The 24,791-nt window shown below is 52.1% G+C and overlaps 3 protein-coding genes across 12 annotated transcripts in view; 2 read left to right on the plus strand and 1 right to left on the minus strand.

The window, feature by feature from the left end:
- Window positions 1-33: 33 nt before the first annotated feature.
- On the minus strand, window positions 34-3,712 carry ATF5 (activating transcription factor 5). Its single transcript, XM_060173464.1, has 3 exons — window positions 3,577-3,712; window positions 2,194-2,490; window positions 34-974 (listed from the first exon to the last, which is right to left on the minus strand). The coding sequence occupies exons 2-3, from the start codon at window positions 2,369-2,371 to the stop codon at window positions 304-306; spliced, it is 849 nt and encodes a 282-aa protein (XP_060029447.1). The 5' UTR covers window positions 2,372-2,490; window positions 3,577-3,712; the 3' UTR covers window positions 34-303.
- NUP62 (nucleoporin 62) lies at window positions 3,512-22,890 on the plus strand. Its single transcript, XM_007536247.3, has 2 exons — window positions 3,512-3,651; window positions 20,399-22,890. Exon 2 carries the CDS (start codon window positions 20,462-20,464, stop codon window positions 22,016-22,018), a length of 1,557 nt encoding a protein of 518 aa, XP_007536309.1. The 5' UTR covers window positions 3,512-3,651; window positions 20,399-20,461; the 3' UTR covers window positions 22,019-22,890.
- The window catches only part of IL4I1 (interleukin 4 induced 1), a 30,387-nt gene continuing 9,112 nt past the window's right edge, over window positions 3,517-24,791 (plus strand). For 9 of the 10 annotated variants that reach the window (XM_060173332.1, XM_060173308.1, XM_060173326.1 and 6 more), the window contains exons 1-2: window positions 3,517-3,651; window positions 24,366-24,479. The gene's annotated coding sequence lies outside the window, so the exon portion shown is untranslated. Of the gene's footprint in view, window positions 3,652-24,365; window positions 24,528-24,791 lie in introns of all 10 variants that reach the window. The other variant, XM_060173316.1, reaches the window with a different exon arrangement.

Raw genomic sequence — 24,791 nt, forward strand, 5'->3', positions numbered from 1 at the left:
GGAAGGGCAGGAAGATAGCAACAGTGGTTTATGCAACAGACCTTCCTGGCTGAGGGTCCAAGTTTCTGGATTCAATTCCCAGTGCCACCATGAACCAGAGCTGAGCAGTGCTCTGGTAAGAAAGGAGGGAAGGAAAACAGAATGAATGGAAGGAAGAGGATGATGGGACCAGAGAGGGAAGGACGGAGGGATGTCTAGTGTAAGGCTAGAGGGAGAGGCATGATGAAGGGAGGGGCCCTCCTACCTGAGCCCCAGAACAAGGAGAACCAGTGCCCACCCTGGGCCCCTGCCCTGGCCCTGCATCTAAGTGCTCCGAGTCCTCTGGCTCCGGGCCTTGTACACTTCGATGAGCAGATCCTTCACGTACTGGATCTCCCGCTCCACTGACTCGGCCCTCTCTCTCAGCTCCCGGTTGCGCGCCTCCAGGCCCTGGCACTCGCCCTCCAGGGCCTCGCCCTCTGCCCGCTTCCTCTGGCGGTACCTCAGAGCCGCTGATTTGTTCTGGTCTCTCTTCTTCTGCTTTCGGTCCCCACGGGGGGTGGCAGGATGGGGGTAGGGGGCCGGGCGGGAGGGCTGGGTTGGAGGGGGAGGGGGGGGCTGCTGTGGTGGCTGAGGGGGTAGAGAAGCCAGGCTCATGTCTCCTTGCCCCGGGGCCTCACTTCGGCAGTAAATGGCCAGCAGGTCAAGGGTGTCCAGGGCAGGGGGCTGGGGGAGGTCAAAGGTGGGCAGGGGGAGCGGGAGGGGGATCGAGGGGGGTGGGGGAGGTGGCGGAGGGGAGGAAGGTGGGAGGAGAGGGGCATCCAGGAAGAAGTCTTCCATCTGCTCTAGCTCCTTCTTAAGAAGGGAGGCCATAGCTTCCAGGTCAGGTGGAGCTGGGGAAGGTGGAGGGAGGGCACCCGGGGGAAGGGGGGGCTCCAGAGGGAGGAGGGCTGTAAAGTCAACCCTCTCAGTCATCCAGTCAGAGAAGCCGTCACCTGGAAAATGGAGGAAGGAGGGACATAAAGTTCCTTGAGTTCCACCCAAACAAGTGCCTTGTCACCCCATTCATTGAGTAAAAAAACCAGTCAACTGGTCAACCAACCAGATATCTAAGCAATCAACCAACCAAATGAATTAGCCAGCTAACCAAATCAACCTTTATGAACCAGTCAACCAACCAACCCATCAATGGATCATCAAATCAGTCAGTCAACCAACCAATTCATCAGTCAATGAACCAATCACCCCATGAACCAATCAACCAAACAATAACCCAAGCAACATTTAGTCAACCAACCATTTCTTGAGGAGTTCCAACATCCTAATTACTGATTCTTCTACATTAATGGTTTCTCTGATGCACTCCCTGGTTCTGTTTGTTTTGTCTGGACTATTTACTATGAAAGACAGAACTAGAGTATCACTCTAGCACATCCAGGCCCTGATTCTTACCTTTGGGAAGCACTGGGGATTGAACTCAGGACCTCAATGATAAAGATATATGCACTATCCTGCCAGTGGACTACAACTCTAGCTCTTCTAGTTTGTTCTTCAAAGGCAATCACACCACAAGGGCCAGGCAGTGGTGCACCTGACTGAGTAGACATGTTACCATGTGCAAAGATCCAAGTTCAAGTCCCTAGTCCCCACCTGCAGGAAGGAAGTTTCACAAGCAGTGGAGCAGGGCTGCAGGAGTCTCTCTCTCTCTCCCCCCTACCCCATCTCCCCATTCCTCTTCATTTCTCTGTCCTAGCAAATTAAAAAATAAAAGCCACACCACACATACAAAATATATACTGTTTCACACTTAATTTGTAAATGATTGAAGCCCATCGTGTGCCATGCATCTGAGGTGCACTAATGAACAAAGAAATTCCTGCACATGCTGTCCTGTCAACAACACATTTTGTTTCAGGTCTCAGCAGACCCCAAAGTGCCTTGTCTATCTTTTTAGTTTTTTTCCTCAACTGAGTACTTCCCAGTAATCCCAATACATGAGCATTTAATGTGCCTTTGTCTGTCACCTCACTGGAATGTGTGCTCCAGGAGGGCAGGGAGCATGCCAGTCTTTTTTCCCCAGCAGTATCCTTAGTACCTAAACCAGTGCCTGGCACACTATAGGCATTCAATTAATGCTTCCTGAATGACTGATGAGTGAGTGCATCCTTGCTACCCTACAACTCTTACCCCTAAGCATTCTGTCTCCATTCTTACCTGCCAACGGCTCTCCCCCCCCTGGAAGCCCGCCCTCCAGGGCTCCCCCAAGGACCTCATAGGGACCCAGGGGGGCAGGGGCCAGGGGGAGTTTCCCATAGTCTACGAGCCAGCCCAGCCCGCTAGCTGGGAGCAGGGCCCTGTCCAGCTCCAGCCCCAGGGTCGCCAGGAGTGACATGGCTGCAGCACAGGCGCTGGGTACAGATGGCAATGAAGGAGGCTGCACCGACAGCTGGGAAGAGGCTCTGTAGGATGCTCAGCTGGGAGAAGACAGGAACTAGGGCGACTGTGGAGAACCTAGGGGGAGACAGGAGCAGGTGGGCTTAGAGGCCAGGGGCCGGCCTCACCCAGCTGCCAAAGGCGCAAGAGAACCCAGCCATGATCCTACATCCCTGGAGCTTCTCCCTTCCACTCCCAACTGGCCTGGCCCTTGAGTTCTGCCCACTCACCACTGTAAATTCAATCTTCCATGTCCCAAACCCTGGAGCCCCACCCACTCCCATGGGAATTCTCTTTAGCCGTGACTTAGTTTCCTTGAGAATTCCCAAGTCTAATTCCCCAGTGTGGAAGCCTAATGGTCTCCCTGGGGAATTTCTTTACATCTTTTCCACCTAACCCGTAACTCCCCCTTTATTCAAAAAAATCAATCCCAGGGGAATTTTATTCCAGCCACAAATATCCCCCTCCCTCTCAAGTTCCTAAGAGAATTCCCTCCTCCATCCCAGTCATCCTTCTTCAGCTCCTTCGGTCCTTGGAGCCCCGCCCCTGGAGCCCCGCCCCATCTATTAGCCCCGCCTCCCGCCTCTTTTCTATAAGCTCTTGGCCCCGCCCTTGGAGGAGGGTGGTCTTGGCCACGCCCATCTTTTAGCCCCGCCTCCTTCTCTGTCAATCCAAATCAGCCCCCGCCCGAGCAGCGTCTGAAAGACAACAGAACCGTGTGCGCGCGGGGGCGGGGCAGCGGAGGCCGGGAGCGGGATACGACTTTCCATTGCCACCGCCCGGCCCTTCTAGGAGGGGCCTTCGCGCCTAGAAACAAAGCGCATGTGTAGTTGCTCCCTCCAACCCTTAACATGGAAAACAGGGACGCCGGCGGGTTGGTACGCATGCGTACACAGACCCTTCTGGGAGCACAATCACACCCGCTTTTGGCCAGCACGCAGGCGCGAGAGCGCACGCGCGCTTCCACCCCGTTCCCCCTACCCTCGGATGGAATGCGCATGCTCCGCGGCGCGCGCGGCCGCCCACTTTTCTTCTAGTGCGCCTGCGCGACCATGATCCCTCACTCTCGTCTCCCCGCCCCCCTCCCCGGCGAGTTCGTGAGGGCCGCGAGCTTCGAAAGGGCGGGAAGGGCGGTTGACGAGAGAAGACTCAGCGGTTACTCACTCCATGGCTGTGGGTTGGAGAGGAGGCGGCGGCGGCCTCGGCTGAAGAAAGAAGAGAGCGGAGAGTGCAGGCGCGGTGAGCGCGGAGGCGGGCCGGGAGCGCGGGGGCGGGTCGCGGTTACTGGGCCATGGCCAGGACGGACGGGCAGACGGGCAGGCGGACGGGCGGGCGGCGGCGACGGGAGACGGCGACTGAGGCGGGAGTGGGGCGGCTCCGGGTCCGGGCGCTGATATAGCGGGGACGGCGCAGCGCGACCCGAACGGATCCCTCCGCGTCCGCCCCGCCCCGCGCGGCCGCCGGGAGGCGGGTCTGCACCCCCTCGGGACGGCACCGGGGGCGGAGCGGCGCCCCCCTCTTCCTCGGGGGCCCGGAGCCCGTCTCGCCGACGCCTGCGTTCAGTCTCCTTCCTTCCTCTCACTGGGGTGGGTGGGGGTCTGGCCTTTCTTTCCTTCCGATTCGGGGACCCCTCACACTTTATGTTTGCGACCTCGGAAATTAGATCTCTTAACCGGGAGTCGAGCCCCCATCTCTTCCACCACCACCACCACCACCACCCCCCCGCTTCCTCATCGGGCGGAAAGGGCTGCTTCCGGGCATCCCTGCCCACTTCCGGTCACCCGCGCGCTCTTTTCTTTATACACTCTCCTTTTCCGACTGTCGCTCGCCTGGGGGATACAGTCCGGCACCGTGGGGGCCGCCCAGGGCATGTCTCCAAACTGCCGCGAGTAAGCGGCGCTGCCTGAGGAGGGGGCGGCCTGGGAGGCTTCTCTGAGCCTGCTCGGGCTGCTGCGTGAGGAGGGGTTTGGGGCCCAGCCCCCCGCGGTCCACCCTCGCTCTGAAGACCCCCCCCCTCACTACCCTCCTCCTCCCCGCAGCCCTGGCCCCTCGGTCATCCAACCCCTTTGCTGGTTGCTGGATCTCTTCCGTCTTCGTAAACGCCCGGGCCCTGTCGTTGCTCTCACGCGTCTCAGCCCCGGCCGGTGCAGGAATCAGGAGTCACCCCCACTCTCTCCACCAGCCCCCCAAGTCCCTTCCTCTGCCCCCCCCCCCCGCCCGCCTTCCCTAAGTCTCGACACGCCTCTCAGGCCGGTTTATTCTGTGTCCGGTGCTCAGATGGCGCCCCCACAATGAGGAGAAGTCCACTCGCTTTACTAGGAAGGGAGCCTAAATGCAGACACGAGCACCCACCACCCATCTTCTCCGGAGGTGAACCCTCTTCTCTTCGGTTTTGTGGTAGTTGTAAAAGATTGTTCCTCGAGTGAGTGGTCAGAGCGCCTCTCCCACCGCGTGGTGCTGAGGATCAGACTGTGATTCCCCAGCCACTGTGGTGGCGAGTCTGAGACTTCAGCAGGACCCAGAGACGGAGGGGACCCTCCTCCTGAGCGATCCAGGCATGGATGGGATTCTCCGACTTCTTCATTCTTGTGTGGGGCAAGTCACTCTTAGGATCTGATCTGCCCGCCTTCCCCAGAAACACTGAGGTTTCCTTGGGTTTGGGGGCCACAGTACCTACACAGCAGAGTCGTGGTTAAGGGCAGGTTCTGGAGCCAGTTTATTTGGGTTCAAACCTTCACTGCAGCCCACTTGATGTGGCACTGGGGACTTCTCTTCCCCATACTCACTTTCCTTAGTGGTTTAAAAAACAGTGTTGACAGGACCTACCTCTCAGGGCTGTTAGAAGACTAGGTGAGTGAATCCAGATCTGGGGCTTATTCTAGTGCCAGGCACTAGAATTTCAAGCAATGAGGTGACATGTTTTATCTCTGTTGATGAGCAGTAAGTAATTTAAACCTGTCACTGTTGGAGTGAAGCTGAATGATCCTCGTCTGGTTTTCATTATAGAGATTTGAGCCTTCCAGGGGGTTGGGGGCTGTTGCTAGCAGTGAGGTAGCAGTGTCACAGCACCCCCTCAAAAAAAAAAAAACACTTGGGATTGGGGGGCTAGCATAGTGGTTCTGCAAAAAAAAAAAAAAGTGTCTGAGGCTCCAAGGTCCCAGGTTCCTCAGCACCACCATAAGCCAGAGCCAAGCAGTTTTATGATAAACGCACACACACCTTGTCTTCTGGTAAGATGTTTTCAGTTACGCCCAGGTAGAGGTTGATTGTTTTTTTTTTTTTAATTTCTTTATTGGAGAATTAATGTTTTACATTCAACAGTAAATACAATAGTTTGTACATGCATAACATTCCCCAGTTTCCCATATAACAATACAATCCCCACTAGGTCCTCTGTCATCCTTCTTGGACCTGTATTCTTCCCACCCGCCCCAGAGTCTTTTACTTTGGTGTGATATGGTTGATTGGTTTTGATTAACTTTATTTGGAACAGTTTCAGATTTGCAGAGATGTAAAGGAAGTATTCCTACACACCCGACCCCAGCTTCCTCCACCTCTTACATTACTGTAGTGCATTTCTCACAGCCAAGGAGCCAGGCTCTACTCTTTATTCAGATTTCACTAGTTGTTCCCTGATGCTCTCTCTTGTTCCAGGACTCTTTCCAGGAGGGAATATTACACTTAATCACCTTGTCTCCTTTGCCACTTCTGCTTGATGGCAGTTTCTCAAGCTAATTTTCATAGTGGCTTTGAAGAATGCTGGTTCGCTCTCCATTTGGTTTTGTCTTAGGTTTGAGAACTTTTGAGAGGCTGGCCTGGTAGGTGTTTCCTGAGACTCAAGAGTCAATGCTTTGCAGGAGACTCATGTTGCTGACTGCCTGCAGAGTGTAGTGAGGGACCTGGTCCTATCTCACCCAGTTCAGCCCTGATGCCGGCAGCCCCAGCCAAGCAGCTTGGCACAGTGGCAATCCTCAGATGTGGCTCTCCAGCCTGTGGGTCATCAGTGGTGGCCTATCAGCCAGACCTTGACACTCTGGGCCACTCCCATACCGCCCCTGTATTACCCCATGCCTATGCCACCCCCAACTTTGTGAAGTCCTAGTGTCCAGGTTCCCCAGCCCCCTGGATTCCAACACTAGGAATATGGGTGGGGCTTTGGAGGGACTCTTTTGCAGTGCGGAGGAGCCAGGCTGGGGAGTGAGGCGGCCATTGCATGCAGATTGCATCACCCTGGCTTTGATGGGGAGGGGGGAGGAAGGGGATTCTCTAGGGGCCCTGGGACACCTAGCAACAGCTACAGGTTAATAGAGCCTTCCATGGGGAGAGGCCCCAGCACAGCAAAGAAGGGCTTGTGCAGGAGGGAGAGCAGCCAGCAGTCCAGGACCCTGAAATCTGATCCTGCGTGCTGAGCAGGAAAGTCCAGTCAGCCTTCCCCGCTCACCTGGCAGGAGCCAAGACTGAGACCCTAGAGGTGCAGGATCATGCTGCTAGTTAGAGCCCTGCACATCTTCCAAGACCCAGAGAGAAACTAGGAACTATCTCCTCCCAGGGATCCCAGACCCTCCACCCTTGAGGCCTTCAAGCCAGAACCTTCACCTCAGGTTTACTACTGCTCACAATTGACAAATTTGATTCCAACCTGCTCTACCTTGGAGGAGGTCCTACCCAGCCTGTGCTGTGACAGCACCCTCTCGCTGGTTTTCCAATCAAGGTTGATAGCATGGCAGGATGGGATGGAAGAGGCAACAGGCTGACGTTGGGTAGACCCAGTTTTCTGTCCTGAACCCACACCCCTTAGTCTTAGCCAGGGACGCAAGCAAAGTCCTTACTCTGCTGGAACCTCAGCGAGCCTATGGGTTCATACTTCAACTCCCACCTCTCCCATGATCCTCAGCAAATGGCACCTTCTCTTTGTGACTCAGTGGCCTCATCCCTAAAGTGGAAATAAGAGAATCCATCTCACAGGGTAGTTACGAGGATTGTGGGAGCAAGCCCTAGAACAGAACCTGCCCCATGGGTTGCATCCGTGAGCACACTGGTGGTATCTGTAGGGCTTGGGTGCTAGGGGGTCGTGTGAAACTCTGCAAGTTGGGCCCAGCACTTAACTGCCACCTTCAGGGTCATGTTTGTTTCTCTTCCTGTCCTCACCATTGTGCTTTTTGCTTTCCTAGCTTCTCTTTGGGCATCTCTCTCTGTGTATGATAGCTTCTGGCTTCCTAAGTGCTTGTAGGTGGGGCCTGAACCCTAACCTCTGAGTTCCCAGAATCGACCCCCATAGCCCAGTTGCTCCTACATAGAGGCTGAGTATTCAGTGTTGTGGTTCCTGGAGAGGGTCACGCAGGCTGGACATGGGTGGGGGGTGTCCTGGCAAACAAGAACAGGATGGCCAAGGCCATCTCAGTTGGGAAAAGGGCAGCGCAGGGTCATGCAGAGCATGGGTCTGCCACGTGGCCCAGTGGCTCATGGTCCCCCTCCCAGGGTCCCTGCCCTCTTTTGCTCCCTGCACCTCACCTAGGAGGCCACGAGCCAAGTTGGTGAGGCCATCTTCAGTGGCCACAGACTGTGTCCATTTTTTGCAGCTGCTGTAGTGTATTACCACATCAGTGATTTAAACGAACACGCCTTTACTCCCCTTCATTTCCGGAGACCTAGAAGTTCTAGAGGACAGTTCAATTGCGGACTAGGCCTTCCAAGGATGGGGAGCTGAAAGCCATTGGAGCCTGGCAAGCTCACCAGAAACTTTTCCTTAACTACTAGAAAATGTGAATTGGGGGACATCTTACTCAGAATTGGCTTCCCCACCCACCCAAGACTGTCTAGCAGGGCAGGCATCTCATAGAGCACTTCCCCCCCACCCCAGCTTCTTAGCTCGGGGTCCAAGCTTCATTTTATCTCCTTGGAATCCTTATTTCTGGGTTCCCTGGGCATACAAAATTAAAATCCACCCCCCTTTTTCTTCTTTTTCCTCCTCCCCCCATATCTCTCTCTTATTTATTGCCTCCAGGGTTATCACTGGGGGCTCAGTGCCAGCACTACAAATTCATTGCTCCTAGTGGCCCCATTTTCCATTTTATTGGATAGGACAGAGAAATTGACAAAGGAGGAGGCAACAGGGAAAAAGAGGGCTGGGGTAGGTAGCATAATGGTTGTGCACGCACGCACGTGGCGCAAGCGCAAGGACTGGAGGAAGGATCCCGGTTCGAGCCCCCGGCTCCCCACCTGCAGGGGAGTTGCTTCACAGGCGGTGAAGCAGGTCTGCAGGTGTCTATCTTTCTCTCCTCCTCTCTGTCTTCCCCTCCTCTCCATTTCTCTGTCTTATCCAACAACAGCGACACCAATAACAACAATAATAACTACAGCAACAATGAAAAACAAGGGCAACAAAAGTGAAAGTAAATATTTTTTAAAAACCAACAATTAACAAAAAATGGTTATGCAGAGACACTCATGCCTGAGGCCCAGATTCAGGCCTGGGCACCACCTTAAGCTGGAACTGAGCAGTACTCTGGTAATTTAAATAAATAAATAAATGACATTTGTTTAAGAGGGGAGAGATAACTGCAAACCTGCTTCACTGCTTGTGAAGCGGCCCCCCTACAGGTGGGGAGCCTGGGGCTTAAACTCAGATCCTTGCACGGGTCCATAGTACTATGTGCACTTAATGGGTGTACCCACACACACACAGGTTTGTTTGTTTGTTTGTTTGTTTTTGCCTCCAGGGTTATTGCTGGGGCTCGGTGCCTGTACCATGAATCCACTACTCCTGGAGGCCATTTTTCCCTTCCTGCCTATTTATTATTGTTATTGCTGTTGTTGTTGGATAAGACAGAGGGGAGGAGAAAGACAGACACCTGCAGACATGTTCACCACTTGTGAAGTGACCCCCCTGCTGGGGCTCTAACTGGGATCCTTGCGCCAGTCCTTGTCCTTCACTCCATGTGCGCTTAACCTGCTATTACCCCCACACACACACACACACACACACACACACACTTTTCTATCTGTACTTTATTTTTCCAGCCTATATAACCCAGAGAAGTTGGGTGCAATGTCCCTTCATCCCAGGCGATTTTCTTGTCTTTCCAGCTTCTGAAAATCACCATCTATCTCCCTGGGCATGTGACCCCTTCACAGTATCACTCCAACTTCTGCTTCTGTCATCACACCTTTCATACCTCCTTTGGTATTAACATTGTTTTATGAGGTAGGAGAGGAGGGCCTGCCCAGATCCTCCCTCTCTTGTACATGTCTTTGATCTTGTGTGCAAAGTCCCTTTTGCATTAGTTGGTAATTCAGTTACAGCTTCTGGGAGCTGGTGTTTGGACATCATTGAGGGTCATTATCCACCTACCACATCTGCCCTTAGGAAAGGACAGGACAAGATGAAGGTAGTGGAGAGCAGTGTCCCACAGCTCAGGACTTCATCTCATCAGTGTGTGATCTCTGGCAAGATAATGTGCACCCATAGCCGCCTCTGTAAAGCAGGGAGCAGCGGTAGTGCTCCCTCTTCAGAGGACAATGGTGAGGGCGAGAGAGCATGAAAAGGCCTAGAGCAGTGCCCTGCTCAGTGTGAGTGAGGCCCATCCCCACAGACCTGCAGGTTCTGCGTTTGGTGGCCCAGCGACTCCCCTGAACCATCCAAAAGACATTGGTGCCACCCAGGGAGGGCCCAACCCACTGGACAGTAGTGCCAGCCTAAAGGGGCAGAGCTGCTGCTTTCATAGAGGTGGAATCCCAATTACTCTTCAAGATCCAGGGTTAAAGGTTAGAGAAGGGTGGTACCCACTTGAGCACATGCATTACCATGTGCAAGGACCCAGGTTTAAACCCTGGCTCCAGCTGTGTGGGGGGGGGATGTTTCACAAAAGATAAGAGCAGTTCTGTGAGTGTCTCCCCCCACCCCCAGTTTCTTTCCGTCATATCAAATAAAAGGAAGGAAGGTTGATACCTAGGAGTGGTAGATTTGTAGTGCAGGCACCCAAGTCCCAGCAATAACCCTGGTGGTAACAACAACAAAATAAAGGTTAGAGAAACTCTCAGACCACAAATGTGTGTCAACTCAGACTCTGCCATTGCCAGTGGTGTTAGTGGGGTTCATGAGGGTGTTTGACTGCCTCTCTGCTCCTTGTCTGACTCAGACAGGCAGCAGAAAAGCATGCAGTGAAACAACTGGCATTTCTTGCAGCAAGGGAGACTGACCCCCAGAGTTTTCAGAGTGAGGTAGTCTGGGTTAGGGTGTGTCAGGGGGCTTCGGGAAACAGTTTGTCCTGGGTAGAATGCAGGCAGAAGGCATGGGGACGTCTGTTTATCTTCACAAGGGCGAAGGGCTAGGGTAGAGCCTATGCTGCACTCAGCTCTGGTCAGTTTTGTTCTTTGGGCAATCTTGCTGATTTTTGTCTTGTGTTGAAACAGTCCTGGGGTCTCTAAAATGATCAAAGGTCCTTCCGCTGTCGGTGTCCTCCAGGCATGCCCCAGGGCCTGGCTGGTGGCCTGCTTTGACCCTTCTCATTACAACCTGCTCTTCCTGCCAAGATGGGAGCAGAGTGACAGCAGGAGACTGCCTGTGCTCCTTAGTGTGTCATTGGGCTCAGGGGACAGTAATGGCCTAGGCCCAACCAGTGCCTGCTGGATGTGTGTGTGTGTGGGGGGGAGTTCAAGAGCATTTGTCCCTGTCCCTCCCAGAACAGGGCAAGTTTCCTGAGTGAAGAGGGAAGGGAAAGAGCAGCTGGTGGCCCCATCTTCACACCAGGTCATGAGTGTAGGCTAAAGATGATGGGAGCCATGGGACAGTGTTACATAGGAGAGGTTCTGGACTGGTGGGCAGCTCAGATCTGCACGGACCACCCAGGGCAGCCCTAACCTGCCTGTTAACACTGATAGTGCTGTGTACTGGTGCCAGGAGAATCCTAGTCCCATGGCAACTGTCTCTGCCACAGCCCACCTGGGCCTTTCCCTCCCACCCTGCTGACGTCATTGCTTCTCCTGGGGCTGGGCTGCAGAGGCAGTGCAGATGTGTGCTGTTACACACACACCCTAGCTCTTTTTTTTTTTTTTTTTTTTTTTTTTTTTACCCGAACACTGTTCAGTTCTGGCTTATGGTGGTGCAAGGGGTTGAATCTGGGATTTTGGAGTCTCAGGCATGAGAGTCTGCCATAACCATTATGCTATCTACCCTATACCCTCAAACCAGGATCTTTTAAGTCAGTCCTTGCTTTTTTTTTTTTTTCCTCCAGGGTTATTTCTGGGGCTCAGTACCTGCATCATGAATCCACTGCTCCTGGAAGCTATCCTCCCCCTTTGTTGCCCTTGTTGTTGTAGCCTTGTTGTGGTTATTATTGTTGTTGATGTCGTTCACTGTTGGATAGGACAGAGAGAATTGGAGAGGGGAGGGGAAAGACAGACACCTGCAGACCTGCTTCACCACTTGTGAAGCAACTCCCCTGCAGGTAGGGAGCTGGGGGCTTGAACTGAGATCCTTACGCCGGTCCTTGTGCTTTGCGTCATGTGCGCTTAACCTGCTGTGCCACCCCCCTCCTTTCCTGACTTCTTTTCCAGCAGCTCTTGCCTGTTGCTGTTCCCCATGGGAGAGATTGCTGTTTGTCCCACCGCCTGAGCTCCCTAGGCCACATCAGGAGCAGGAAGAAGAATATAATTGCTCATTACAAGAGAGGCAGCTATTTTGCTAGCGTTTTGCCTTCTAGACGTGGCTTGGCTCTGATCATTGAGGCCGTGATGTGCACAAGGGGGGCTGAGCACCAGGAATCGGAGAAGCTCTGTTGTTGCAAAGCAGCACAGGGTGTTGGCAGCCTTGGCGCCCTTCGTCCACCCAGTGAAGGCAATAGGCCTGCTTGTGTTGATTTCTAAGCTGCAGGAAATGTGAGGAGAGCAGTGCACCTGGAGGCTGCACAGCATCCTTTTACTTCAGTGCTTAAAAACCTCCAGAAAGAGGCTCGGGGATAACTTCACAGCTTGTCCCCAGGGCAGGGAGCTGGTGCCTTTGGGGTGGGGAGGCTGGAGAACACAGTATTCATCTCTCTTCTGCCTTCTGAATGTAAGCACACGGGGACATACTATCTGATCACAGAAAAACCTTAACTTTCATTTTGAAAATGCCTGCTGTGCCATGAGGCCTCCTCAGCAGTTTGCACACAATGATATTCACCTGTTTAAGTGCTAAATATTCAGGGGAAATAAAAGTTGGAGAAAGGCTAGACAGACCAGACATGGATCTATGTGTCTGGGGCGGGGAGGGCAAAGGGTTCAACACAGGACTACGGAGACAGCTCAGCATTAGAGCACAGGATGTGCATACCTGAGGCTCCAGGTTCTATCCCCAGCACTGCTTTGTACCAGAGCTGACTTCTCGTCTCCCTCCTCCCCCATAAAGATGAGTAAAGGGTCTGGGTCGTGGCGCACCTGGTTGAGCACACATGTTACAATGCGCAAGGACCCAGGTTCGAGCCCCCAGTCCCCACCTGCAGGGGGAAAGCTTCACAAGTGGTGAAGCAGGGCTGCAGGTGTCTCTGTCTCTCATCCTCTCTATCCCTTCCTTCCCTCTTGATTTCTGTCTCTATCCAATTTAAAAAAAAAAAAAGAGTAAATCAAATTTTTGAAAACTGCAGGGGCCTGGCAGCAGTGCAATTGGTGGAGCACACATATTACCATGTGTAAGGAGTTGAGGGATTAAGCCCCACCCCCGTCTCCACCTTCAAGGGAGGAAGCTTCACTAACAGTGGTGCGAGTGGCTATCTTACCTCCTCTCTCTCGCCCTTTCCTCTCAATTTCTCTTGACAAAAAGAAGGTGAAGGGATGGCTGTCAGGAGGAATGGATTTATCGTGCAGGTACCAAGCCCCAGAGATAAACCCTGGTGGCAATTTAAAAATAAAAGACTGCATACAAGGCAGTGAGGCTTTCCATAGCACCTCCCCTTAGGACCAGATTAGACACACCTTTTGTTTGTCACCACACAGCTCTGCAGTACTTAGCAGAGTCCTAATAGCTGGGAAGTTGAAAGGCTTCAAGTGTGTGGGTCCTCAGGGAGGAGCCAGATGGATCCCCGACAGCCTAAGCAGGTGAGAGGGGACAGTTCAAAAGAACCATGTTTGCTGAATTATTTGTGCTTTTTATTATTTTCTTTTCCAGTAATGTTTTTCGGTGAGAGAGATGGGTTGAGATATCACTCTAGTACGTACATTGCCGGGGATTAGACCCCAGACCTCATGCTTGAGAGTCCGTCACTTTATTCACTTCTCCGCCTCCCAGACCGCCCGAGTATTTTATTAGAGGTGGGGATGCAAGCACAGTGCTCTGTGCTTCACCTGCTGGGCAGCTCTTTGGCTCCTGGGGCCCCAAGACTTGTAGCACCCCGCCCTCCTCTTGGGGACACTTTGCATGCGGAGGGCACTAAAGTCTCCATGCCACAAGGTTGACTGAAAAGCAGCACTGGCCCTGGCCACCTGCACAGCTGTGCTCTCTGGGGCCCTGAGAGCTTGACCCCTGTCCACCAGGCAGGGTGTGTGAGACCAGGAACGAGTAGCCCAGACTACCCCAGGCCCTGTCACACAGCCTTCTGGAGACTTGTTGCCAGGATCTGGCTGGCAGCCCCTCATGGCTGCCAGCTGGTTTCCATTCTGGAAGGGCAGGTTCTAACTTGATGTTGCCTGAAGTTTGGGGGTTTTAAAGAAGGGGTTAGTGAACTTGGCACATAGGGATGATAGATTTTGTTTGACTGGTGATACAACCCAGTGGCATGCTCATAGGAGGTGAGTAGACGGTCCCCAGCTACCATACAGGTGTTTATACCTTGATGGAATTCCCCCTCTTCTCCCACCCCTTCTCTGTGCCCCTTACTCTCACATCTAAGTCTTGAAGAGCTGATTCAGTGGGAAGAAGGGTGGTTCTGAGAGAACTGCCTTGTCCTCCATGAGCTCCACATTGTGGGACAGTGCCACCTGGTGGCTGTGGGGTTGAAAGCCAGATGTGTTTGTTCATCGCTGTCCAGAACTTGCATTAATAAGGAGCTTAGTGCCTGACACAGACCAAGCCATCTTGTCTTCACAGGAGCCATGTATGGGTTTTGAGCTACAAAGTCCTTTGTGCTTTGGGGGGTCCACAAAGTCAGGTTCTGTGGTTCAGATGATGGCACAGTGATAAAACATTGGACTTGGATGCATGAAGTCCCAAGTTCGATCCCTGGCTGTACATGTACCAGAGCAGTGTCTGAATTTCTTTCTCTCCCCCTGTTTAAGTCACAGGTTCTGGGATTTAGACTTGGACAGATGGGAGGACATTGCTATTCTGCCTGCTACATACAAATCCTCTGTAGTCCTCCCAATGCTTTTTCTTTCTTCTGTTCCTTCCTCCCTTCTAAGATTTAATTGATTAGTGAAAAAGATAGAAGGAATGTTGCTGACCTCATCTAAGAGGGGCTGTCTTGCTGCCTAGCTCCAGCCAGGGCCCAAACCTTGAGGGGCTCAGAAGGAGCAGGAAGGGGGTTAGAATGAAATCTTGTCTTTTTTTTTTTCCTTGAATAAATGTCACTTTTTGAGGCAAAAAAGAAAACGGAGGAGAAAGAGAACCAGAGCATCACTACCAGGACTTGAACTTGGGACATCACGCTTGAGAGACCAATGCCTTATTCACTGCACCATGTTCCAAATGCCTTCCTAGGGCTTTTCTTCTGGTCCAAGAAAAATCAAAATTAGACAAAAGCTTTGCAGCATACCTAAAGAAAGGTAAAGGCAGATGAGCGGCGGAGGCAGGATAGTGGTTAAGCAAAGCCTGATGCCTAAGGCTGTGGGGTCTCTGGTTCAATCCCCTGTTCCACCATAAGCTAGAGCTGAGCAGTGCTCTGGTTAAAAAAGGAAGGGGGCTAGATGCTGGCGCACCAGGTTAAGTGCACATAGTACAGAATGCAAGGATCTCAATTTGAGCCTCCAGCTCCCCACCTACAGAGGGATCACTTCACAAATGATTAAGCAGGTTTGCAGGTGTCTATCTTTCTCTCTCTCTGTCTTCCCTATCCCTTTCAGTTTCTCTCTGTCGTGTCGAAAAGAAAAGAAAAAAGCCACCAAGAGGAGTGGATTTGTAGTGTAGGCACCAGCAATAACCTAGAAGCAAAAAAGACAGACAGGTAAAGGCAGTGGACAGGAGTGAAGGGAGGTGGTAGCAGAGGGCCATTATCTCAGCTGTAGATGGGGTGTGTCTGGAGGTTTGGTTCTCCTGAACTGTGACCGTGGGCAGGTGTAATCTGAACAATAAGCACAGGCACATGGCAGTTGAATACAAGGCAGGAGAGTAGGTGACTGCTAGTAACTGATGGCCTTGGAGCTGTAGTTGGTCAGCCTTAGAACAGCCGCCGCTCTTCTAGGGACAAACCGCTTTGGTTTTTCTCCTCTTCCCCCCCCATCAGCTTCTCCTTTAGCCCTTCCATAGCAGTGCAGAAGGCTTGTCTAAGCTCACAGTCACGCATCTGGTAAGGACAGTGACTTTGTGAACCACGGCACATCTGCAGGACCTTGGTTTTCATTTTGGTGCAAGCTCAGCAGATTCCCAAATTGAGGTTCTCCATTCAGCTGTGACTCAGGCCATTCACTGTCCCTTCCAGATGCAGCCTGAGCCGTGGGCGTGGTGTTCATGACTCTGCTAAGCTCTCATTTCACCACATGGAGTTGTACACACATGGCCAGGGGTCCCCAAAACCATCCTCTGGCCTCTGTAAAGCTGATCTACTCATGCTTGCAGCCAAGGGAAGAGTTCACAGAGTAGAGACTAAGGGAGACCACATGGGTACTCATCACTTTCTGATACGACAGCATGCTTAGAGTGTCACCCAGCAGGGAAGCTCGCCTTGGGCTTGCTGTCTCGGGTCTTTATTGGAGCTGAGTCCTGAAGGCAGGGAGCATCTGTGTGTATGATCTGACGCTGCATGGCCAAGGGGTTTCCTGTCCCCCAGAGACACCAAACTGCTTGGAGGCTCTTAAGCCAGACAAGAGTCAGTTCTTTGTTCAGAAAGTGCAGGGTTTCAACAGCCTGAGCATTTCCAGCCAGATCACTCGGTACCCAGAGACAGGCTTATTGCTTCTCCCTCCCTCTGCCATCACTCACTCCTTCCCTCCCAGAAATCCCTCCTTCCATCAGCCTGACCTGCATCCATCAACTCTGGCTCAGACATCTGTTCCTTCCTGTCTATCTCTGCCAGGAGCCTCTGTAACTGCCTCGGAAAGGGGCTGTGACTTATTCCTCTTGTGAATTGACCTGCCTCAAAGCTTACCTTGAGGGGTGGGGAGTAATACCACTGGAGAATATCAAGCAAGGGGGATCAGTGTGTGTTTGCCATTATTAGTAGATCTCAGGCTCCAGTGGTATCGGTAGAGGTGATAAATCACAAACTATTACAGGCAGGCCCCTGCAGAAAATTGTCTCTTGTGGTTTATTTCTTTCTCTTCTTCTTCTTCTAGCGTTTGCCCTTCTTCCGTAGCCAGTCAACAGCATCAGGTTGAGCCTGATGTAAAGTTTCGAGACCTCCTTTGAATCTGGAGAGGTAGCAGTCGTTGACTATGTGGGTCATAGTCTGTCCGGAGCCGCAGGGGCAGTTCGGGTCGTCTCTGGCTCCCCAGCGATGGAACATAGCGGCGCACCGGCCATGGCCTGTTCCATAGCGATTGAGGAGGGCCCGATCATAACGTGCTAGGTCAAAGCCGGGTTGACGCTTGCAGGGGTCTGTGATGAGGTGTTTGTTCTTTACCTCAGCTGACTGCCAGCTCTGTTTCCAAGAGACTGGAACAGAGAAGTTCAGTGTAGGCGTAGGGGACCAGATTGGGTGACGAGACGTCAAGCGTTGAACAGGGTGGGCAAAGATATCCGCGTGTATTGGCAGGTCCGGTCGAGCGAAGACGTGGGAAATGAACTTAGATGATGCCGCATCCCGACGAATATCTGGCGGGGCGATGTTGCTAAGAACTGGCAGCCATGGAACCGGGGTGGAACGGATGGTTGCAGAAATTATCCTCATGGAGGAATATAATTTGGAATCGACCAAGTGGACATGGGGGCTACGGAACCATACTGGGGCACAGTATTCTGCAGTGGAATAGCATAATGCCAGAGATGATGATCATAGTGTGGAAGCGCTCGCGCCCCATGAGGAGCTGGCCAGTCTTGCAGTGATGTTATTCCTCGCGCCCACCTTTGCTGCAGTTTTTATGAGATGTTTGTGAAATGACAGAGTACGATCTAGAGTAACGCCAAGATAGACTGGCTGGGCTTCATGCCGGATTCTCGTATCGCCAAGCTGCACATTAAGCTCACGTGAGGCCGAGGCATGGTGTAGATGGAAAACAGATGATACCGTTTTAGCAGTGCTAGGAATTAGTTGCCATTTTTTACAGTAATCAGATATCAGAGACATGTCTTTCGTGAGTGTTTCCTCGAGGATGTCGAACTTTGATGCCTGAGTTGCACAGCAGATGTCATCGGCGTAGATGAACTTCCTTGAAGAAGTTTCTGGGAGGTCATTGATGTAAATATTAAATAGCGTAGGAGCCAGAACAGAGCCCTGGGGGAGGCCACTTGAGACAAGTCTCCATCTGCTAGACTTGTCACCCAGATGTACCCGGAATCTTCTGTTTTGGAGAAGAAACGATATAGTGTTTCTATATCGATATATTTCTTTCTCTGAGGGAAAGAAACAGCACTTCAATGTGGTATGGACTGGGCTTACTCAAGCCTGGGTTGGGCAAGTGGCAAGACAGCAAGCTATCCAGGTTAGCTCTTTTGCCAGCCTGTTTGTTGTTACAAAAAGAGTCTTTTGTATCCAAAACAAATAAATGGTAAAATTAAATAAAAAATTTAAAAAGGGAAAGGGAAGAAAGGGAGCCGGACCTGAAGGAGTATAGGAAACAGAATTATGGGTGCCTTACCAGTTGAGATCTTTTTTATTCTCAGTGGGAGAGGACTGTTCTCATTAAAGGTGTGGGAAATTGGGCTGGGGAGATAGCATAATGGTTATGGAAAGAGACTCATGCCTGTAGGGGCCAGGCTGTGGTGCACCTGGTTAAGTGCATACATTGCAGTGTGCAAGGACCCAGGTTCAAGCCCTCAGTCCCCCCGCAGGGGGAAAACTTTACAACTTGGTGAAGCAGGGCTAAAGGTGTTTTCTCTGTCTCTCTTCCTACCTCCTTTCTCTCAATTTATTCTACCTCTAGCCAATAAGTAAAGTATTAAAAAAGAAAAACTATTCTGACTCATGCCTGAGACTCTGAAGTATCAGGTTCTGTCTCCTGTATCACCATAAGCCAGAGCTAAGCAGTACTCTCCTTTAAAAAAAAGTAAATAAAAAAAAATGGGGAGAGTGGTCCGGAAAATGGCGCAATGGAAAGACATTGAACTCTTGAGCATGAGGTTCCAAAGTTCAATCCTGGCAGCACATATACCAGAGTGAAGTCTGGTTCCTTCTATCTCTCTTCCTATTTTTCTCATTAATGAATAGATGGGGGTGTGCCCAAAGACCCATTAGCTATTTTAAGTGGCGGCAGCAGAATCAGATCCTATCTTCTGTTGTCTTCTGTGTCTGGGGACTGACTATGTTCCTGAGAACAAGAAAACTGTCTTGTAGATGCTTTAGTTAGGTGGAGGGAAAATACAAATCCGAAGATGTTGGGTAGAAACAAGGTTCTGAGAAGTGGCCGTGCAGCTTGCCCTGTGACTAAACCTCATGAGAGAGTAGAAAAGTGGACATGGAGATGCCATCAGAAGACCAGCCCTCAGGACCCCTTCAGGGGTGAGAACTGACAAGTTGTTTTAGTCCCAGCCTAACCAACTGGTATTCACAGCCTGAGCTCTCTGGCCAAGGAGATAGTGGGGAGCACCGGACTGGGCATGGCTGTTGGCTGAGCTGTCTGGAGATCCTCTGCCTTGAGCTCTCCACTGCAGATGACGTCTCCTTATGCAGCTGCAAGCCTGCTGCTGAGCAGGGCAGTTAGCCGTGAAATCATGCTAAATTTGAGGTTAGCCCCAAACCTCAGGTCTTCTTCACAAGAACTTCTTCACAGGCCCCCTTCTTTCCTCTGTAACTTTCAGAGGCAGTTGAGGGCCATGGGGAAATGAAGGCTCAGGCCCCCTTACTAGCACCTGCTTAGCTGCAGCAGCCCCACTCTCTTGATCTGCTGTCCTTTGTTGAAGAAGGGAGCCCTGGTGAGTCACATTTCAATCTGTCAGGTACTTTTCCCCTCTCAGCTACATTCAGTTCCTTTGGCTTCTCTCCCTGTGGTCAGAAAGTAGACGTGTTCTAAAGACATACTCTCTTGTAGTTAAGGAGGCTGTGGAGCTTGTGGGAAAAACAGCCCAGGTGAGCCTGCCTAGGTCCTTGGGGGGGGGGGGGGATAGGATGTTCTCTCCCTTCTCTTTCCACTCCTCTCTTCCTCTGCTTTCTCTGGTGCCCCAGAAGCAGGGAGAAAGTGCCAAGGCCACCCCTGAGCTAGAAAGAGGAGGGCCTGGTGTGCAGAGGTGACAGGCCCTCCATCCTCCCACACAGTGGAGGGTGTGCACAGATGGGACCGTGGCTCCTCGGTAGCACCCAAAGGATGCTCAGCTTATACCTCTTGCTTGCTGTCCATGGGGAAGGCTAGGTGTTATTTTTGTGTCCTGGTCCCCATTTGCAGGAAGTATCACACTCAAATATAACATAGGGGCTGAAGTCCAGTCCCTTGGCTTTCTCCGTGGCCTTGGGTCATTGGGGACTGTGCCTGTGCTGAATGTGACTCTTCGTGCCTCGCTCTGAGCCATGGACTTGTGCTTCCAGAGCCGCCTTTCTGGTTTAGCACGACCTGGTATGGGTTGCGTAGCAGGGAGAGGAGGGACGGCTGCACGTTAGAATTGTTTGGGCCTAGCACCCTCCAAACTATTCTTCAGCCTGTCACCATGGTTGCCTTTGTAAAACTGCCATCTGATCATGTCACTTCCTCTGCTTTTAAAAATCTTCCCAAGGTCGCAGACGCCGAGGATCTGCGTTGAGAGCCTGAGTAGCTGCCACCACCAGATTCCGGAGCCATGAGCGGGTTTACCTTTGGAGGCACGGGGGCCCCTACAGGCGGGTTCACATTTGGCACCGCAAAGACAGCAACTACCACACCAGCCTCAGGGTTTTCTTTCTCTACATCTAGCACTGGTGGGTTTAATTTTGGGGCTCCCTCCCAGCCAGCTACAAGTACCCCTTCTACCAGCCTGTTCTCAGTCACTACACAAGCTCCAGCGACACAGACCACTGGCTTCAGCTTTGGAACCACAACTCCTGCTGCAGGAGGAACTGGGTTTTCCTTGGGGATCAGTACACCAAAGCTGAGCTTGGGCAGTACAGCTGCCATCCCAGCCTCAGCACCAACTGGCAACTTCGGGCTGGGCAGCAGCAGCCTTAGCAATGCCATCTCCAGCACTGCCGCTTCCACACAGGCCTCGGCACCCACTGGCTTTGTGTTTGGCTCCTCCACCACCTCTTCAGCCCCCTCCACCACCCCCGGAGGGTTCTCATTCACAGGTGGAAGCACCTCCCAGACCGGGACCTCTGGTTTCAACATCGGTTCTGTTGGGGGTGCAGCCCAGCCCACAGCTCTTACTGGGTTGACCTTCGCTTCAGCCGCACCGGCAGCCACCGGGGCCGGGGCCACACAACCCGCTGCTCCCACCCCGGCCACCACCAGTGCTGGGTCCTCACTCTTTGTCTCCATAGCAACCGCACCCACCACTTCCACCACCACTGGGCTGTCCCTGGGTACCCCAGCAACCACAGCTGCGGCTCCCGGGGCTGGAATGCTGGGCTTCAGCTTAAAGCCCCCCGGAGCAGCCTCAGCCACCTCTGCGGCAACAGCTGCCGCTGCCACCACCACCACCTCCACTTCCACCACCGGCTTTGCCCTAAATCTGAAGCCACTGGCGCCGGCTGGGATCTCCAGTAACACATCGACTGCTGTGGCCGTGACCTCAGGCCCCAGTGCAGCCTCTGGGGTGTCAGCTAGTCCTGCGATGACCTATGCCCAGTTGGAGAGCCTGATCAACAAGTGGAGCTTGGAGCTGGAGGACCAGGAACGGCACTTCCTACAGCAGGCCACACAGGTCAATGCATGGGACCGCACGCTGATCGAGAATGGGGAGAAAATCACCACCCTCCACCGTGAGGTGGAGAAGGTGAAGCTGGACCAGAAACGGCTGGACCAAGAGCTCGACTTCATCCTGTCACAGCAGAAGGAGCTGGAGGACCTGCTGAGCCCGCTGGAGGAATCTGTCAAGGAGCAGAGTGGCACAGTGTACCTGCAGCACGCTGACGAGGAGCGTGAGAAGACCTACAAGCTGGCTGAGAACATCGACGCACAGCTGAAGCGCATGGCCCAGGACCTCAAGGATATCATCGAGCACCTGAACACATCCGGGGGCCCTGCCGACACCAGCGACCCGCTGCAGCAGATCTGCAAGATCCTCAACGCGCACATGGACTCCCTGCAGTGGATCGACCAGAACTCGGCCCTCCTGCAGAGGAAGGTGGAGGAGGTGACCAAAGTGTGTGAGGGGCGCCGCAAGGAGCAGGAGCGCAGCTTCCGGATCACCTTCGACTGAGCCTGTAGGGGGTGGGGGTGGGGAGGGACCTAGGGGGTACCATTACTGTTTAATTTGGGGTTGCAGTGAAATACTAGTGCATTCAAGTGACTGTTCTCCAGTTTAACTTTATTCAATTCATGTTAGCAGGTAGAAAACAGAAGCGCTTTGTTTCAGGCAGCAGTCTTGTTAAATGTGGTTTCTTATCCACCTGCTTCAGCTTCCACCCCAACTCGGGTGCACTGGGCAGCCTCCGTTAAACACAGTCTTAGGTGCAGTGAAGAAAAATATAACTAAAAAAGGTTAGAACGCTTTCCTTCCAGGGTGGCAGCAGCAAGTACATCGTGTGGTGTTGAATCCACCTCGGGTACAAAAAGGACTGACTAGAAGACACAGTGGGGTGTGAATTTCAGAAAGAGCTGACAGGGGACTCGAACAAGGTGTTGAGAAAAGGCTCAGACCAGAACTGGCAGCCTTCACTTTATCCCACTGCTACTTCCTCCTCACCTCATGCTTTACCTCCTCCAGGAAGCCTTTGAAGGTCAGATGGCTGTCCTGTGGGTCACTGTGCCACGCTGTTGTGCCGACTGTTGACTTCCCTGTCGACGTCAAAGCGTGAGCCGTTGTAGGCAGGAACTGTTGTTTCCATCCAATGACAGTGGAGTTGAAACCCCACATAAAACATTAACCTACAAAATGCCTGCTGACAGGCGAGGCTACAGATTTGTTCTGGACTGGCCTGTCTAGGCCACATGAGACCTCCGTGTGGGGGCAGGAGCCAGTCAGCCGTGTGTACCCCCCACGTCTTACGTATTTATACTTGGCTGCATTCTCTGAAAATATCTGTAACTGTACGTGGTTTTCGTAAAATAAAACGTGTTATGGAACAAAAACCTGCTATGGAGGTGGATCATTTAGAAGATTGAGTAAAAAGCACAAGACTGTCAAGTAGGATGTCTGAAACTTAGAAACAGACAAAGTAAAGTAAATGATGGATTGTCTTGTTCTGCACACACACATATTAAAGTTGTGTGGCCTCTGGCTGGGAGCACCTGTTGCAGGTGATGTTCTGGGTATAGCACCTGCCACTGTCCTTAAGGTTAGCATAGCAGCCACGGGTCTCACCGACTGCATTCCTCTTACACAGGGTGATCTGGAGAAGGGCGTTATGCTTCCTCCTTAAACAACAGGTGAAATGGGAATGCAGGTCTGTGTGTGTGTTGTGGGGGGTTTTTAGATACTGACCCTACTCAGCCTGTCCCATGCTAAACCAAGCACCGTATTTTGGTGATGAAATCCTCACGGCATGTTTCTGAGGTTCTTTAGCCTGTTTTCCCAAAATCATGACCATAAGTCATCATCTCCTTTGATGTCCAAGGACACGTGTCCCATCCCTGCAGGCATCACCAGAAAGGGTTGAGAACCAACTGGAGGTACAAGATCCAAAATAACCTAGTTGGCTTCCTCAGCTCTGCCCCCCTACCAAATGGAGCCTCTGCCTCATCTATGGCTTGAATCTGACTCGGGAGGGGAGGTGGGGTAAGGGGGTGAAGTCCTAGAAAAAAGGCCACTTGTAATTTCTGCTGCATTCACCATTCACTTCTGGAGCACTGGGTCTGGGAGTAAAATTAGGAACTAAGGGGGACTATGTTTCTGCCTAGCAGGAGGTTGTTAAAGAAACCACACAATTGGGAGTCGGGCGGTATCGCAGCGGGTTAAGCGCTTAGGTGCAAGTGGCACAAAGCGCAAGGACCGATGGAAGATCCCAGTTTGAGCCCCCGGCTCCCCACCTGCAGGGGAGTCACTTCACAGGCTGTGAAGCAGGTCTGCAGGTGTCTTTCTCTCCCCATATGTCTTCCCCTCCTCTCTCCATTTCTCTCTGTCCTGTCCAACAACAGTGACATCAATAACAATAAAACAAGGGCAACAAAAGGGAATAAATAAATACTTGGGGAAAAAAAGAAACCACACATTCAAAAACATTTTTCTTTGACAGAACAGAGAGAAATTGAGAAGAGGGGCACCTGTAAACCTGCTTCACCGCTTGTGAAGCTTCTTGCATGTTTTTGTCACTCGTGTTATGGCTGGGGCTTAGAGCCTGAATGACGATGACACCACTATTCTTGGCCTTTTTTTTTTATTATTATTAATTTTTTGGTCCAAGTTTTTCTTGCCACAACGCAAGAAATATGAGATACTGGGTCTCCCCACTCTGAACATCATAAGCAATTCTAAGAAATAAGGATGGTGACCATGAGGGATAGGGCGCTGTGGTGCTCTTGCATTACATGAAGGAAATAATCCCCACAAGCCTGGGGGGAAGTCAGAGTGATGACTTCATTGTAATTACAGTTTTCCCCCATTCCAGGAAGAAAAGAAAACATGCATTGTCTTGCCAGTTCAGGCAAATATCTCTACTTAAGTTCCTCTTCATTGATTTGAAGACAGTTGTGACTAGATTTGGAATCAGAGCCTCCTGAAGGTGACTGTCTCCTGTAACCTGTTAGTGATTTCCTGTCCTGGCTGCGGGGTGAGAATGGTGGCTGGATGTGTGGCCATGGTTGTGGGTTTTTTGTTTTTGTTTTTGTTTTTTTTCCTTTGCCTCCAGGGTTACTGCTGAGGCTCACTGCAGGCACTACAAATCCACTGCTCCTGGCATTTTTTTCTATCTTATTGGACAGGATAGAGAGAAATGGGAGTGGGAGAAAGATAGACACCTGCAGACGTGCTTCGCTGCTGGGAAGGCATCCCCCCTGCAGGTAAGGAGCCAGAGGCTTGAACCTGGTTCCTTGCA

The sequence above is a fragment of the Erinaceus europaeus genome, chromosome 2, assembly GCF_950295315.1.
Source record: "Erinaceus europaeus chromosome 2, mEriEur2.1, whole genome shotgun sequence".
Lineage (NCBI taxonomy): Eukaryota > Metazoa > Chordata > Mammalia > Eulipotyphla > Erinaceidae > Erinaceus > Erinaceus europaeus.